At 29.6% G+C, this 16,564-nt stretch overlaps 7 protein-coding genes across 7 annotated transcripts; 5 read left to right on the top strand and 2 right to left on the bottom strand.

Moving 5' to 3' along the window:
* Positions 1 to 343: 343 nt before the first annotated feature.
* RAD52 (recombinase RAD52) lies at positions 344 to 1,837 on the top strand (the record flags this gene model as incomplete). The annotated part of the gene is made up of 1 exon (XM_064860522.1): positions 344 to 1,837. The coding sequence occupies one exon, from the start codon at positions 344 to 346 to the stop codon at positions 1,835 to 1,837; it is 1,494 nt and encodes a 497-aa protein (XP_064717539.1).
* A 467-nt stretch (positions 1,838 to 2,304) lies between these two features.
* SRC1 (Src1p) lies at positions 2,305 to 4,854 on the bottom strand (the record flags this gene model as incomplete). The annotated part of the gene is made up of 1 exon (XM_064860521.1): positions 2,305 to 4,854. One exon carries the CDS (start codon positions 4,852 to 4,854, stop codon positions 2,305 to 2,307), a length of 2,550 nt encoding a protein of 849 aa, XP_064717538.1.
* A 777-nt stretch (positions 4,855 to 5,631) lies between these two features.
* AMD1 (AMP deaminase) lies at positions 5,632 to 8,043 on the top strand (the record flags this gene model as incomplete). Its single annotated transcript, XM_064860520.1, has 1 exon — positions 5,632 to 8,043. The coding sequence occupies one exon, from the start codon at positions 5,632 to 5,634 to the stop codon at positions 8,041 to 8,043; it is 2,412 nt and encodes an 803-aa protein (XP_064717537.1).
* A 131-nt stretch (positions 8,044 to 8,174) lies between these two features.
* On the bottom strand, positions 8,175 to 8,705 carry CGI121 (Cgi121p; the record flags this gene model as incomplete). The annotated part of the gene is made up of 1 exon (XM_064860519.1): positions 8,175 to 8,705. One exon carries the CDS (start codon positions 8,703 to 8,705, stop codon positions 8,175 to 8,177), a length of 531 nt encoding a protein of 176 aa, XP_064717536.1.
* A 487-nt stretch (positions 8,706 to 9,192) lies between these two features.
* On the top strand, positions 9,193 to 10,665 carry LFT1 (Lft1p; the record flags this gene model as incomplete). The annotated part of the gene is made up of 1 exon (XM_064860518.1): positions 9,193 to 10,665. One exon carries the CDS (start codon positions 9,193 to 9,195, stop codon positions 10,663 to 10,665), a length of 1,473 nt encoding a protein of 490 aa, XP_064717535.1.
* Positions 10,666 to 11,403: 738 nt separating this feature from the next.
* YMD8 (Ymd8p) lies at positions 11,404 to 12,873 on the top strand (the record flags this gene model as incomplete). Its single annotated transcript, XM_064860517.1, has 1 exon — positions 11,404 to 12,873. The coding sequence occupies one exon, from the start codon at positions 11,404 to 11,406 to the stop codon at positions 12,871 to 12,873; it is 1,470 nt and encodes a 489-aa protein (XP_064717534.1).
* A 1,372-nt stretch (positions 12,874 to 14,245) lies between these two features.
* STP2 (Stp2p) lies at positions 14,246 to 16,354 on the top strand (the record flags this gene model as incomplete). The annotated part of the gene is made up of 1 exon (XM_064860516.1): positions 14,246 to 16,354. The coding sequence occupies one exon, from the start codon at positions 14,246 to 14,248 to the stop codon at positions 16,352 to 16,354; it is 2,109 nt and encodes a 702-aa protein (XP_064717533.1).
* Between the last annotated feature and the right edge of the window lie 210 nt (positions 16,355 to 16,564).

The raw sequence follows: 16,564 nt of genomic DNA, 5'->3' as shown, positions 1-16,564 counted from the left end.
TTTACATTTAATACTTTAACCCTAACAGCCTTTAAATACTTCTAATAGTAGATATAATATATCCGCTTTAGGTAATATTATTGATTTATTGTAATAATAACAATGAATGAAGATAAACCTCATTCTATTAACACATCGGATAAATGGTCGTCAATAAATATTCCAATAATCTTGATAGAAATGGACTACTCATCAACTATACACATATATCTATAGACAGTAGTGTTCATATTCAAGACTATTTCTACCTAGATTGCAACCATAGTCTTTCCTAAGTAAAGAAGTTTTTATTACGTAAGTAAATAAAGAGCAAACAACAACAATAACATAAATAAAAACAATTATGAATATTAAAGAGGAAAAAAAGACTGATTTTAGTAATTCCTCCTTCAATGATATTCAAGCAAAATTGGACAAAAAGTTAGGTCCCGAATACATCTCTAAAAGAATTGGCTTTGGGTCTAATAGGGTGGCTTATATTGAAGGTTGGAGGGCAATCAATTTAGCTAATCAAATATTTGGCTATAATGGTTGGTCAACAGAAGTTAAACAAGTTATTATAGATTTCCTAGATGAAAGACAAGGTAAATTTTGTATTGGTTGCACAGCTATTGTAAGGGTGACATTAGCAAATGGTACATTCAGAGAAGATATTGGTTATGGTACTGTTGAAAATGAACGCCGTAAAGCAGCTGCTTTTGAAAGAGCTAAAAAATCTGCTGTTACTGATGCATTAAAAAGGTCATTGCGTTCCTTTGGTAATGCTTTAGGGAACTGTTTATATGATAAAGATTTTCTGGCTAAAATTGATAAAGTTAAATTTGACCCTCCTGATTTTGATGAAAATAATTTATTTAGACCTTCAGATGAAATAAGTGAAGTTTCTAGATCTGGCACTATAGATATGGATAACACATGTGCTAATATCAACAATTCCAGCAACAGCAGTACCAACACCGCCACTGCCACTTCTGTTGCCACTACCAGTAATCAATATATTCCCAACAAACGTCGACAACTTTTAAAAGTTGGAGAACCATCCACTAATACTACTATCAATGACAATAAATCTGCTGCTACATCAGTTTCTTCTAATATAACTTCAAATCCCTTTGATGAAAATGCTCAAAATAGATATAATAGAACAACCAAAAACACTATAACCAAACAAGAACAAGAAGATCTTTTAGATGATTCATTAATGTTTAGTGATGATTTTCAAGATGAAGATTTTGCTATTACATCCAATCAAAACCATCTCATTGCAAATACTAATAGTGAAACCAATGAAGGTAAAGAAAACTTAAATACAGATTTGAATTACCCCGTAACATTTGTGACGGGCAAAGGAGCGGTTTCTTTACAAAATAAGCAGATATCTAATGAGACAGTTTTTAATCCCAAATACCAAGCTCAGTCGATTAAACATATACTAGATCAAACCACCTCTAAACATGTTCCCGCTAATATCTTAAAGGAAAAACCTACATCCAAAGAGAAAATATACAATCAATATGCCCCTAAAGGAAAAGGTATTGGACAGCGTGAGGACAGTTCTGATCAGTATAACAAAAATGAATCATCGGACAAAATATCTATTAACTCAACAGATAATGATACAAATAATAAACCAATAACAACAGATTCTTTTAAAGAGCCTAAAAAAACACCTCAACAAACTGTTATAGCTAGCAATAAAAAATTTGCACCACCGTCATCTGTAGTTCATCCAAATTCATATTTAGCTGTGCAAAATAATCAACAAATAACTCCTGGTAGAAGAGAAGTAGGAAGACCTAAAGTAAATCCATTACAATTACGTAAGCCTAACCCATAATACATAATTATTATAAACATATGATAGAATAATCGAATTATTTTCTGCATACTAAATAATGGGTTGTTCTCTGAATATTGAAAATATTACTTTTTCTCTTATCGGCTGGTTGTACCCATATGTAAAAAGGTTAATACACATTTATATTTAGGGCATTTATCTTTTATCTTCTAATGGTCATATTTACCACTTGTTATCAAACTTTCTTTTGATATTTAGCGATATTAAATCCTAAAAATAAATTTAGCATCATATTCAATTTTACAACAGTTTACTTTATCATTTTATATATTATTTTTAAAAGAGTGATAAAACTAAACAATACAAATTTATGTAATCCTAAACTAATATATATATATATATATATATGTCTGAAATAATCGAAAATCCAGTCATTATTTATCCTTTACTTTTATACAATATGCAAAGTACTTCAATTGCTTTTAAGACATAAATATTGGCATGATTTATTTATTTTGCGTCGCCTTATTTTCTATAGGGCCAATCCATTCCCAACAACGCATCATATCACCATGAATTTCCAGTAGACTGGACTTAATATTCGCATTATTACTCTCTACATTTTTTGTAACCTCATTCCAAATACTATTGCGAAGTTTTATATTAGCTTCATCATTTATTAATATGTCTCTTAGTTGAACAGAACTTAGATAAGGAACATCAGGGGTCTCTATTTTATTCTTTTTCAATCTCTCAATAACAACATTTGTCAGATGTTTAATCTTTGATTTCCTCAAGAAATAATTTTGTATTTTAATCTGAATAACTTTCAACAACAAGACAGAAAGTAGCCCAAACCATATGAAATGTTTAAATCTTTGATATGTTCTAATGATCTCCAATTCAAAATGGCATTTCAAGGTTATGTACTTCTTGGATGTTGAGCGAAAATATCTGTTTTGAGAAGGTCTGTTCTCTTTTGAAAGATGTCCTTTTTTCCCTTGAACTCCATGTCTTCGTATTGACTCCTTGGTGTCTGTGCAAGATCTATATTTATGGATTGGTATCTGTAAAAGTTTGTTAGTAAAAAATTCTTTGTTTTCTATATCATCATTAAAAAAATCAATTGTACTCACTTGCCTGTATATAATGTCTGGTTGTTTTTTCAACAATTCAACCACTTGTTCCCAAATATCTTGAAATTCTTCATCTTCAAGTGAAGAAGTTTTTGATTCTTGGAAGATATTAAACAAGTCAGTCTCAGCTATTCCACTCTCCATGTCATCTTTGGATTCACCACATGCCATTTGCGCATTTCTGAATCTTAGAAAATCTAATGATTTAGATACTACCTCATTAATCAATTCTTTTTTCTTATCATCCCTCACACATCTGTTTCTAAATGGAAATAGTCCAAAAATATCTATAGGAGATCTTTCTACCTTGTACTCAGGTTTACATTTTAAATTCATATATGGAAAACAAATACCATTCTCAGGGCATGGTATACAAGATGGCTTATAATCGGTTAATATAGAATCAATTTTCTCAAAATATAAAAACTCTGGATATCTTTCTCTGAAAGTAGGAAAATGTTGTTCTTGACCACAATATCCTGTATATATATTATTTTGGTAAAACCATATTACCAAAGACAGGATCAATCCAAATGTTAAATATAAAAAACTTTTAAAAGAAAATTTTACAAATTGTTTAAAAATAAATGATGTTTTTGTTTTAATTAAAACGTTCGAACGATTAATGCTTAAGTCAGTATCATCTGTAGGATGATTTTCAGTCAAATCATTGTCAATATGATCATTGGATTCTATTTCATCTTCAATCTCTTCAAGATCTATAATGTCAGCTTTAGTTTCTTTCTTACTAGCTTTAAGATCAATAATATCAGTAGAAGTAGCTTTTTCTGTTGGATTTGTTAACCAGTTGACATTTTCAGGTTGTAAACAATCTCCATTTCCGTCATTTATATTATTCTTAACCATTTTTGTTAATTGCTCTGATGTAATGACATCTTGTGATGTTGGAAGATCTGGTGTTCTTATTAAGTGACTAGAACTTATTGGCATTTCAATTCCTACATCGGAAAGTTCTGTAACTTCATCGATACCATTCTTTGCTGTTGGAATACTGTAATCTTGAGTTTGTGACACTATAGATTCATCTAAAGGTTCTTTCTTTTCTTTGATATCTTCATCCTTAATTGATACTTGGGATTGATCATTGATAACTTCTAAAGATGTTTCAGTCTTGTGTAAATTATCTGTTGAATCAAAATTCGTTATATCAGATTCCTTTTTATCATTATTTTCAAGGACTATATTTTGTAATTGTTCACCAAATTCTGCAGATACTTTTAGATTATTTGAATTTTGTCCAAAATTTTGTCTTTTATATGAAAAATCAAAAGTTGGTTTCCTTTCTTTCGTATTTTGAGTTAATTGTTTTTCATACAATTGACTTTTTTTTATTTCACTCTGAAAACTTTCTTCTGACTCATGCTCTTCTTCTGAAATAGAAGAATTACTTATATCAAATTTTGAAATGGGCGTTATATTCTTACTAAAAGGTTCTGATACTTTTTTACTGGCTACTTTTTGCAATATCGGTGTTGTTTTTTTTTCCTTAATGTCATATTTAGGCTTCTTTCTCTTTGGTGTAGAGGGCGTATCAGCATTCTTTCTTAATTCTTTAATAATATCTTCTTCAATAGATGATACTGAGGAGATTGATGACGTTCTGGAATGAAATGCATTGCTAAAATCATCTTCTAATTTCCTCTTCTTTTCCTGAGTCTTTATTTTTGATTCAACTATTTCGATATCACCTTCATTATCATTGTTAGATCTAGAAATTCCATATTTTTCACGTAGTTCAGGTATCATCGGTACAATAAATTCATCATATAATTTCAATAGATCCTTTTTCTTTGACGATGAGGGATAAGCCACGGTATTTTCTGTCAAGATTCTTCTTAACTCAGATATCTTCAAGGATTGTGGATTAAAACCTTCTCGTAAATAATCATTTAAAGGCATCCTGCTATATGATATTTGTAGATAAAAGTAGTCTTATTATTATCTTTGCTATTATTTTGATGACTTTAGATGTTTTTGCTCATGAAAACAAAAAAGTACACAAAGAAAAAAAAGAAATAAAGATTATGTTTATGATTAAATTGACCAAGTAAAACCTATATATAATTGAAGAACTACATTTTACTATATCTGAATACTTCTTTTTTGTGGTTCTCGTATGACTATACCATTCTCTCATCTAAAGTCTTTTCTCAAACCATTTCTTTCATCTCTCTTTAATTTCAACAAAAATAAAATATTATGGAAATTTCTTATTTGGGAAAACAGGTAAACAAGTGAAAGTAAACGTCTCAAAAAGGAAAAAAAGGGTGAACAAAAATTGATGAATTTCCCAAACCCTAATAAACAGCATGTGTCGTTTGAGCTGTAATTTAGTACGCTACCAAGTGAATAAAACCCAAAAAAAAAAAAAAAATAAAAAATAAAAAAGAGAAAAAAGATATTATTATAGCTGAAATTCGAAGTAGTCCTAACTCTTATTAATTGACTGAGATAATGCTCATATATACTCCTACTTTCAACAACTAGAATAACAAATGACCCTCTGTTGAATCTTATGTTTTGTATGCTTTATATTATATTTCATTAAAACTAATTGGGAAGTTGTGGTACCGATTGTAGTTTAAAAGAAAAAAAATAAGTGAGATACCAATACCTCTATACATTACCAAGGGGTTAAAAAAAAAAAAGAAGAACGAACGAACGAATGAATAAACAATGAACATTGATAATATCAACCAAAGTTTATCTAATTTGGCCTTGGAAATGGTTTCATCTCATGATGATTTTCAGCCTAATACCGAGTCTTCTCAAATGGTCTTGACTAATGAAAATGATAATACACATATTAATACAGATGAAGATAAAATTATTAATTCTCTTGAATTATCTAAATCAAATTCAAATTCAAATTCAAATTCGACTTCAACTGAAAGAATCGATTCATCCAAGGCAAATTTTTCCTATTATGAAAATCAACAATTAATGGATCAAAACTCTAAAGAAATTGCTAATGATATCTCAATTGTTAGTGATGGTCTATTCAAACAACCTTATGTTAACACATCTACTACCTCATCTAACCGAAGCTCCAAATCAAGGGCATTATCAGCAGGTGCCCAGAACACTGTTCCAGAAGTCAGAAAATATAGCAATGATTCAACATCTAATGAGTTTGTTTCAAACAACTTGATTACAAAACCTAGTTACAAGATGGGTATGTTAGCTGAAGATGCAGAACAACAATTCTTAGAGGATCCATCCCCCGAATTAATTGATTTGTATTCCAAAGTGGAAGATTGTAGGCAACTCAGATATAAATACCAGTTTTTGTCTTGCCAGTATAACCATCAAAATCCAAAAAATAAGGAGTCATGGCAAATTTATCCACCACCGCCAAAACCATCATATAATGCCGAAACTAAGACCGTGGTTCCTGTAGTAAATTTACCAGATAGTGAGGTTTTCGATTTTGATCATTTTGAGATTCCAGGGGAAGACACTGAATGGGATTATTGTGTTAATAATGATGATACATTTATCGTTCATAAAAGTGGTTCAGAAGATGATGTTATTGCTCATGTTCCAACTTTACGTGATTATTATTTGGATCTAGACAGGTTGGTTTCAATATCATCTGACGGTCCTGCAAAGTCTTTTGCCTTTAGAAGATTGCAATATTTAGAAGCCAGGTGGAATTTATACTATTTGTTAAATGAATATCAAGAAACTAGTGTTTCTAAAAGAAATCCACATAGAGATTTCTATAATGTAAGAAAAGTGGATACCCACGTTCATCATTCTGCATGTATGAACCAGAAACATTTATTAAGATTTATTAAATATAAATTAAGACATAATAAGGACGAAAAAGTTATCTTCAGAGATGGAAAAGTATTGACCTTGGATGAGGTTTTCCGTTCCTTGAATCTAACTGGATATGATTTATCTATTGACACTTTGGATATGCATGCGCATAAGGATACTTTTCACAGGTTTGATAAATTTAATTTGAAATATAATCCAATCGGTGAATCACGTTTAAGAGAAATCTTTTTAAAGACTAATAATTATATTGATGGTTCATATTTAGCAGATATTACCAAACAAGTAATTTATGATTTGGAAAATTCTAAATATCAAAACTGTGAATATAGAATCTCTATATATGGTAGATCGATGGATGAATGGGACAAATTAGCTGCTTGGGTTATTGATAATAAGATTATCTCTCATAATGTCCGTTGGTTGATTCAAATTCCAAGATTATATGATGTTTATAAGAAAAGTAATCTAGTAGCAAACTTCAATGATGTTTGCAAAAATCTTTTCCAACCGTTATTTGAAGTTACCAAAAATCCGCAATCGCATCCAAAATTACATGTTTTCTTACAAAGAGTGATTGGTTTTGACTCTGTTGATGATGAATCTAAAGTGGATCGTCGTTTCCATAAGAAATATCCAAAACCTTCTCTATGGGATTCTGTACAAAATCCGCCATATTCATATTATATATATTACTTATATTCAAGTATGGCTTATTTAAATCATTGGAGAGCAAAGAGAGGATTTAACACTTTTGTCTTAAGGCCACACTGTGGGGAGGCTGGTGATCCTGAACATTTAGTGTCTGCTTACTTATTAGCTCAAGGTATATCACACGGTATATTATTAAGAAAAGTACCTTTTGTCCAATATTTATACTATCTGGATCAAGTTGGTATTGCCATGTCACCATTATCGAATAATGCATTATTCTTAACGTATGATAAAAACCCATTCCCAAGATATTTCAAGAGAGGTTTAAATGTCTCTTTATCAACTGATGATCCATTACAATTTTCTTATACTAGAGAACCTTTAATAGAAGAGTACTCTGTAGCAGCACAGATCTATAAATTATCAAATGTTGATATGTGTGAATTAGCAAGAAACTCTGTTTTACAAAGTGGATGGGAAGCCCAAATTAAGAAACATTGGATCGGCAAGAATTATGAAAAAGAAGGTATTAAAGGAAACGATGTTGTAAAAACAAATGTTCCGGATATTAGAATCAATTATAGATATGATACACTATCAACAGAACTAGAATTGGTTCGCCATTTTGCTCAATTCAAACATCAAGGATAATATTGTTATATTTAATAGTAATATATACGTATTTATGTATTTTTATATAGGTATAACGTCATATTCCATCATCGCTTTTCCCTAAGTTGTGTACAAACATACATTAATATTTATTGGTTTATTTAAATAAATTACAGGCCTCTCAATTGAATACTATTAACTACTGCCCTTGTTAGATCCGCCATTGAACTAAGTTGGAAAGAAGGATCAAACTTATAAATATCTCTTATCAAATCTTTATCACAAAATTGTTTTAAATGGTCATCAGTTACTTCTATCTCTGTCCCTTGAACAATTGATTCAATAGAAATATGATCTGTAGTGTTATTGTTTACCTTGATAATTTCGACACATACTATTTCCCTGGTATCGTCCTTTAACCCAAATCTTTTAAACACTTCCCCAATATTTGAAGTAGGTGCAAGACATAGTAAACATTCTGATGTTAGACTTTTGGTTCTAATCTTGTTATAGTGTTTTTCAATTAAAACTCTGTACAAAGCTGCCATTATCTGTTCAAGAGAACAAATTGTTCTACCATTTATAAATGCAAACGGATATTCAGCAACATTAGACCGTATTTCTTTACTGTTCTTGACATCTTTGAAAAGGTATATCTTTATTGTGAAATCTTGAAATTGCGGAATGGTTGTTTCAAGCATTGCTTTAAATAGAAGTTATCGTTCCCTATCTTTTTTTATAACTTATTATTTTCAGCTATGCAATATAATTAACTTTATACACTTGTTATGTCCTAATTGGTTAATGGTATAATATAATGGGACTTAACATAGTCAATCTTCATATATAAAAATAAAAGAAAAGACAATAGCTTTATATGATGAACAAATTAGAATGTAAGATTTTTGTCTTTCCTTCTTTTTTTTAAAAAAAAATTCTATAAAAACATCTTTTTGGAGATATCGCTCACAGATTTTACTTCGCTTAAAGGTAAATATAGTCTTCAAAAGAGAAACAAAATGTATTTATAAATGAATAGCAAAACTATCTTTTGATCATTAAGTGATAATCACTAATAGCAATTTCTTTTTTCATTTCTGTTTGTGTTTCTTTTTGAGTATACATCTGTATAAATCTAGGTAATCTAACGCACTTTTTGTTAAAATCAAATGAGATGAGTAACAAAGAATGGTTACAAATATGGATGATGTAGAGGAACAACTTGATATTATTTTCAAAGAGTTATTTAGTGCGGATCAAGTAAATTCAAAAATAACGGCAGAGAAATCGGATTGTTTAGAAAAGAGATCAGAAGTTAAGGAAGCGAATAACAGATCAATATATGATATATTGAATACAGTTCCAGAAAGTAGGAAAACTTTAAATATTCTACTTCAAAAATTTGATGATTTGCATGAACCAATTAAAGTCTCGCATAAGGGTGAATATAGCATTAACAAGTCGTTGTTGCAAGAATGTTTTTCTGTTTCAGAATTGTGGGAACAAGAAGAAAAAAAGAGTAGGTTTTCTACATCCTCTTCCAATATAACTTTACAAGTAGAGTTACCAATAACTTTTGCTTGGAGTAACAAAAGCAGCCAAGATATTGTGAAGGAAGTTATGCGAAACCAAGAAAAGAAAGATAAAATGGAGGAAATACAATCAAACATTCAATTACCAACCGTTCTACAAAATATTCAGAACTGTAAATTTATAAATGAAACGTTACTTAAAGAAGTAAACGAAAATTTGGTTGAGCTTACAAAGTACACAAGAAGTTGGCATTATATACTACAGAGGAATGAAGAGCAAGAGATCAGTGACCTACAGAAGTTAGATAATGGATCTCTTAATGGAGAAAGTGCTGCTGATCAGAAACCTGAAAATTTTAAACCCAACTTTCAGGTTGATCCACTGGAAAAGTTCGTTGTTACATCATTACCTAGAGTCAAAAAGGACTCTACCACAAAAAATGAGTCTAAAAAGGCTAAATCTAAAAGTAAATCATTTCGGTGGATATGGAATAGTTCTACTAAACAAAAGCACAAAAATAAGGAGAAGCATAATGATAAAAATAAACAATCAGATAAAGATAATGAATTGATGGACATTGTTAGAAATTCTGATTATAATAGCGAGTCGATAAATTGTACAATTCCAAGTGTTGAAAACGGAAGATACACTTCAGAAACACTGCCAATGGATGTAAATGAAACTCCAAAAGAAGAACTCGATTTTGATTTAGATATTCCCTCTTCTTTAGGATCGAATGAATTATCTAGTATGAAAACGGAAAAACAGATAGCTTTCGACTTGAATATTACCACTGGTGGGGTGAATAAAAATAACAATAAGTGCACTGATAGAAATAATATAGAACTAGTATCAGAAAATGTTGAAGATATTCAAACCAGTAGTATCAATTTACAAAATAGCAGTAATGATAGCGACGATGCTTTTGGTGAATTTGAAATTTCTGATACCGGAACTGTTGTATCTAAATATGATAATATCCTCATACCAAGCAACCCAAGAGATAAGAGCACGTCATTAATAGATGATGATAATATCAGTTTTAATATCACAAATACTTCCACAGATAAACCTATAATTCCAAATATGATGTCATTTATACCTTTACAACCTCAAAAAAGGTCATAATTTTAATTATATAAACTATGTATCATTATAAAATAGTATGAAATAAACCATAAACTGTAATTAATATTAATCTACTTATTGGAAAAAATATTATTTTAAAGATTATACCAAAGATAGAACAGGGATTTTTCAACTTGGCAAACTATATTTCAACTTTATTAATCAATAAACATGTGTATTTGCTAATATGTTTGTTTGTATTTTTCTATTTCCTTACCTCTCTGTTTGTATGTAATATTCAGAAATCATGAACAGTTCCATGTAAACACCTAAAGAATTATTTCTTCTAAAAAAGAATTTTAAACCAGTATGTATTTGTTGTAAAAAAAAAAGAGAGAAAGAGAAATAGAAGCCATCAACCTTTGAGAATAGTGTAGTTAAGTATTTTAATTCCCACTAGTGACACAGTTTAAAATTCCGATTTGTTACAAAATCAAGTTATTAGCTTTAATTCGTTATCTTTTTTTTGACTCTGATTATCACAAGAGCAAAGGAACTTATACGAGATATATTTCAAACAACTAATTGAGGCATAAATAAAATAGCATTTTGCATATATATCGATATATCATATTAATACCTTATAAAGTTTTAATACATTATAAAGATATTTATGGATTGTTTTATCATAGTATATTGAAAAGTTTTGTTCATATAAAAAGGAGCATTTAAATAGTTGAGATTTCAAAATAATAGGCATATTTGACTAGAGGGAAAAAAATAATACTAGGTACAGTCATGAATGTCAAAGTTTTTATGCTCTGCATTTTAGGCTGGTACTCTACATCAATTACTTTGTCAGTATATAATAAGTGGATGTTCAGTTCTAACAATGGTCTTGGAATAGAGTACCCGATATTATTAACTGCAGGCCACCAATTAACACTATGGATATTCTCCTTTATCTATGTTTTAATACGTGGACGTGATGAATACAATAAAGTGAAAACGGTAGATTGGGAATTTTACTGGAAATTTATTGTCCCAACTGCTATAGCTACCGCAGGTGATGTTGTGCTGAGTAACATATCATTTAAATATGTTCCTTTAACTGTTTATACAATTATAAAATCGTCAAGTATTGCGTTTGTGTTATTGTTTGGGTGTCTTTTCAACTTAGAACAATTTAGTTTTCAACTGGGTTTAATCGTAATAGTTATGTTTATTGGAGTTGTATTAATGGTGTATACACCTGTTACCCTTGAAAATAATAAAGTTACTGATCAAACAACGTTAATAATAGGTGCAATTATTGTATTGGGAAGTAGTTGTCTTTCAGGTTTAAGATGGGTATATACTCAATTAATAGTGAGAAAACGCATCCATACGACAACAACTAGTATTAAAAATGATAGTCGACTGAATATAAGATTAAATGAATTTGATATAGATGAAGATCTTGAAAATAATAGTAATAATAATACTAAAGTATCAAAACTAATCGAAAATAAAACTGATTTCAATGAAAATATGTTAAAGAAACATGATGAGGATTTAATTAAAAAACCCCACCCAATCTATACTGTATACCAAGTAGCTCCAATAATGTTCTTGGTCTTATTGGTAGCATCACTTATTGTAGAAAGACCATTTCCTAAATTTTTTGATTGTAATCTTTTTAAAAAGGGTTTAAATGCAGAAGGGCCAACGACAATTACGTCAATTTTTTATGGGATAATATTAATGTTGATACCTGGCATCTGTGTGGTGGTATTAACATTGAGTGAATTTAGAATATTACAAATCAGTAAAGTGTTGACAGTATCTATAGCTAGTATCATTAAAGAATTATTAACTATCTTGTTAGGTATATGGATATTATCAGAAAGAATCAGCGGCATATACAATATATTTGGGATGATCATTATTCTGCTGGATGTTTGTTACTATAACTATTATAAATACAAAGAAAAAGAGAAAAAAGATAAATATATTCCAGTACCCTTGGAAGATACGTTCGCTGGGAATGAAAATATTGAATCCCGTGAGGAATTGTATGATAGCATTGATAATAATAAGATGATGATGAATGGTAATAAAAATGACAATAATAATAACACAAAAAACAAAGAGACTGATAATATGAATTCAGTGAATAAGACAGAAGATCCTTTTCTCTTCGATGATTCTGATATTGATAATATACCATTTCCAACAGGAGGGTCTATAACAGTTCAAGAATATGAAATGGATTTTCTGAGAAAATAATTATTCAGAAATAATGATTATTATTAATATTCTATCATTATTAATGTATCGGATAATGTATCCCTAATGATTGATATAGTTTATAGATTCTCTAAATTGTCTTTGTCTCTATAGTAAGGACATAATACCTCTCAAAATAATTTATTATTATGCAATTTAACTTATATATATTTATATGTTTTGAAAGAACTTGATTCATACTATATCTCGGAGTTATCAGGAAAAAATGGTAAACGTTAGGCAGTCCATGTTATTCACTTTGAAGCTTCAGGATATGAATGTATATATATATATATATATATATATATTATTTTAGTGGATGTGGACAAGGGCTATATATTTATATACATTACGGTTAAGCAATTATTTTATTCTTATTTGCTCTATATTATTCGGGGGTAAACAAAACTGAAGTATCTTGTTAATGATAATAATAATAAAAATATCTAAATATCAATTATTAACAGTATCTATAGCATCTCTCCACTGTTCACTTTTACATCTGAGTTAGTCTATAGAGATAGAAATAATGAAATTTATATATACGTTTATGTATATATTCATTAACTATTTGTTGTTATTGTTTTTTGTTTGTATTTCAAGGTTGAGAAAGTATGATTTAGAATAATTTATTTACATGAGCAATTCCTTAAATTAAAGATTAGTAAGCCGGGCCATATGCTTTGTCAATTAGGGCTCATCTGGAAAGCATAAAAAATCTAAAATAGAGGGCCTGATTAAAGATAATCTCTCGATACTTTACAGTCTCTTATCTTATAGCTCCACAGCTTCGAATGTTTTGAGGATCTTATGGGAAGCAGAAGAGAAATTATCTGCAATTTTTTTTGTTTATCGTGCGTTTTTTTGGTTTTTTTTCGACATTCGACATTTGACATCAGAGAAAAAAGAAAAAAAGAAAAAAGAAAAAAACAAAGACAGAAGAACGAAAAAAAAACAAATAGCTGACAAATATTTTTTATATTTTTTTTATTTTCCCTCTTGACACTTTTGTATTATATACTCTCTAATGACTACTACTCAACTTTTCATTATTTCTTAAACTTTATTTTAATCATCAAATTATTTGGACTTTCTTTTAAAATCATCATTACTGATTTGATTGCATCTTTTCTCTCTTTTTTGTTTCTTTTACATATATTTCCATTTTCTTTTTTGATCTGAAGTATACAGCTAATCCATATTCAACAATCTAAGTATAAACAATTACATCAAGAAGTAACACAAACGTTCAACATTTCAGACTCTACCTACACTTATATAACTATTACTATAGTTTGTAAAGATCTATTCAACATAGACAACAAATAAGCATTCTAGTACTTTTAATATACAACTTAATAATATACTCATCATGCCTTTACTGTCTTTTTTTCCCAATGATGAGCACACACTAGTATCGAATAATACCAGTCATACTGCCATAAGCATCAAAAATAGAAGATTATCTTCTGTTAAAAGATTTGGTAATAGAAAAGTCGAATATACTACTGAAGAAGCACTATCCAATTGGACAAAGACATGGAATCTTTTAAAACAATTAGCAGATATTCTGGCCCCGTCTAAAAAGGTTGGCATGAATCGTTTGGGGGTTCCGACAAGTGATGATTCTTTTTATGGTGTCAGTACTGAATCGGATGCTGATACTGATGCGATAAGTTTTTTCACAACGAAAACTTCATTAAGCAATAGTAAAAATAAAAAAACAGTTGATAAATCCCCAATTTGTGAGCTTTTCCCTAAAAAATCAAATATTCAAAATTTTAATTTTACTTCAGTGACTCCATGTTCAATGAATATTCATTTAATGGAAAACCCAATCCAATTAGAAGCATTACCAAATGGAATGATCTCTTCTACTCTATCAAATAAGCAAGCATTTCAAACAGCTATTAATAACCAGAATAGTATTATTAATACTAATACTAACACCGCTACTAATAATAATAGTAATAATAATAATAACACTAACACGAATCTACCTTTACCTATCTCACCCCAAAGTAATAATTCTCCAACTGCTTTAGACCACAAGCTAACACCACAATCTACTATTTCATCAGGTACAGTAAATAGTTTCTTAAACTTTATTACTAAAACCAATGGCAATGTCAATTCTAACTCTAATTCCAGTTCCAATTATCAAACTTCAACATCAGAAAGGGATGAACCAGGTTTGCTTATATGTCATTATTGTGATGCGACATTTAGAATTAGAGGTTATTTAACTAGACACATTAAGAAACATGCTATCGAAAAGGCTTACCATTGTCCTTTCTATGACAAGAATCTACCATCAGAATTAAGGTGTCACAACTCAGGTGGGTTCTCTAGACGTGATACATATAAGACTCATTTAAAAGCAAGACATTTCACTTTCCCTGATGGTATCAAAGCACATAACAGGAATAAGTCTGATGGCCAATGTTCCCATTGTGGCCAACATTTCATCAACGCTGATGATTGGATTAATAACCACTTGGAGACGGGAAAATGTGTGAAATTGCCTGAAGAATATTTGATTAAATTGAAGGAAAAGTCTAACAATAAGAAAAGAACACATCATAAATTAAAAATGATTAAGACTTCTACAGGCCATTCAAGATTTGTATCCACTGCAGAGAGTGTTATTGAACAAAAAGTTTTCCAGAATAAAGAGGCTCTAGAAGCAATAGCTATTGTAGCAGGTGATTCAATGAACAACCATGTTTTATCAAAGAACGATGAGAATCAGTTCGTGTTAAATTCTGAAAACTTTGAGGGCCATAAAAAACCAAAGAAGAAGTATAAACCAAGAAGGAATAAGCAGATGATAAATAGCGATATAGGCAAGGCTACTACTAAGGATAACATTAGTAATACACCAAAGTCGAATCTAGATAGTATTAGTCCACACAGTCACATTTCTAATATTGATGAATTAGATCTGTCTTGTATCAATAATAATGGTAATAATGGTAATAATAATAATCAAACTATGAATGGAGTTCATTCATTCATTACTTCTCCGAATAATTCAATGTTTTCTAGTATCACTGCTACAAACAAAAATGATAACAATCCTGTTACTATATCTCTTCCGATGAATATAAATGATAGCAGTTATCTGGAACAGCAAGGTTCTTTGGTTAGTAGTTCAGTAATAAATACATTTGCCCCTATTACTGCTACATCTTCAATATCATCTATGTCTTCTGTATCGTCAATATTTTTGGAGCCGTTGGATATAGAACAGCAATCTATGTATGAACCATTTGAAGAAGCCACATTGCATGCCATTCCTAATACTCATACTAACGATATTTCGCATGTCAACATGAATAAGTTGAAAACTGTTCCAAATAATGATGCAGGTGATACATTTGGGAAGGGTATGGATTGTAATAAGTTGAATGAAATGCAAATGAAAGAGACAAGACAGTATTTAAATTTTTATAACTTTTTTTTTGGTTCTAATTTATGATTCTCAATAAATAAATATATAAGAAATAAAAGCTTTCTGTATTTAATGAGCTATTAATTTATGTTATAATTTTGTATGAAATATAAATTATCCTCTTGTGAGATGTGTAAATTAAAAGAAAAAAAAAATAAAAAATAAAAAAGAAGAAGAATTTCTACAAACAAAAGAAAGATGGAAAGAAGATATTATGGATTGGTTAATTATTTCTTT

This window comes from Arxiozyma heterogenica, assembly GCF_036370985.1.
Source record: "Arxiozyma heterogenica strain weizmannii chromosome Unknown scaffold_5, whole genome shotgun sequence".
NCBI lineage: Eukaryota > Fungi > Ascomycota > Saccharomycetes > Saccharomycetales > Saccharomycetaceae > Arxiozyma > Arxiozyma heterogenica.
This window is presented reverse-complemented; position numbering and strand designations above follow the sequence as displayed.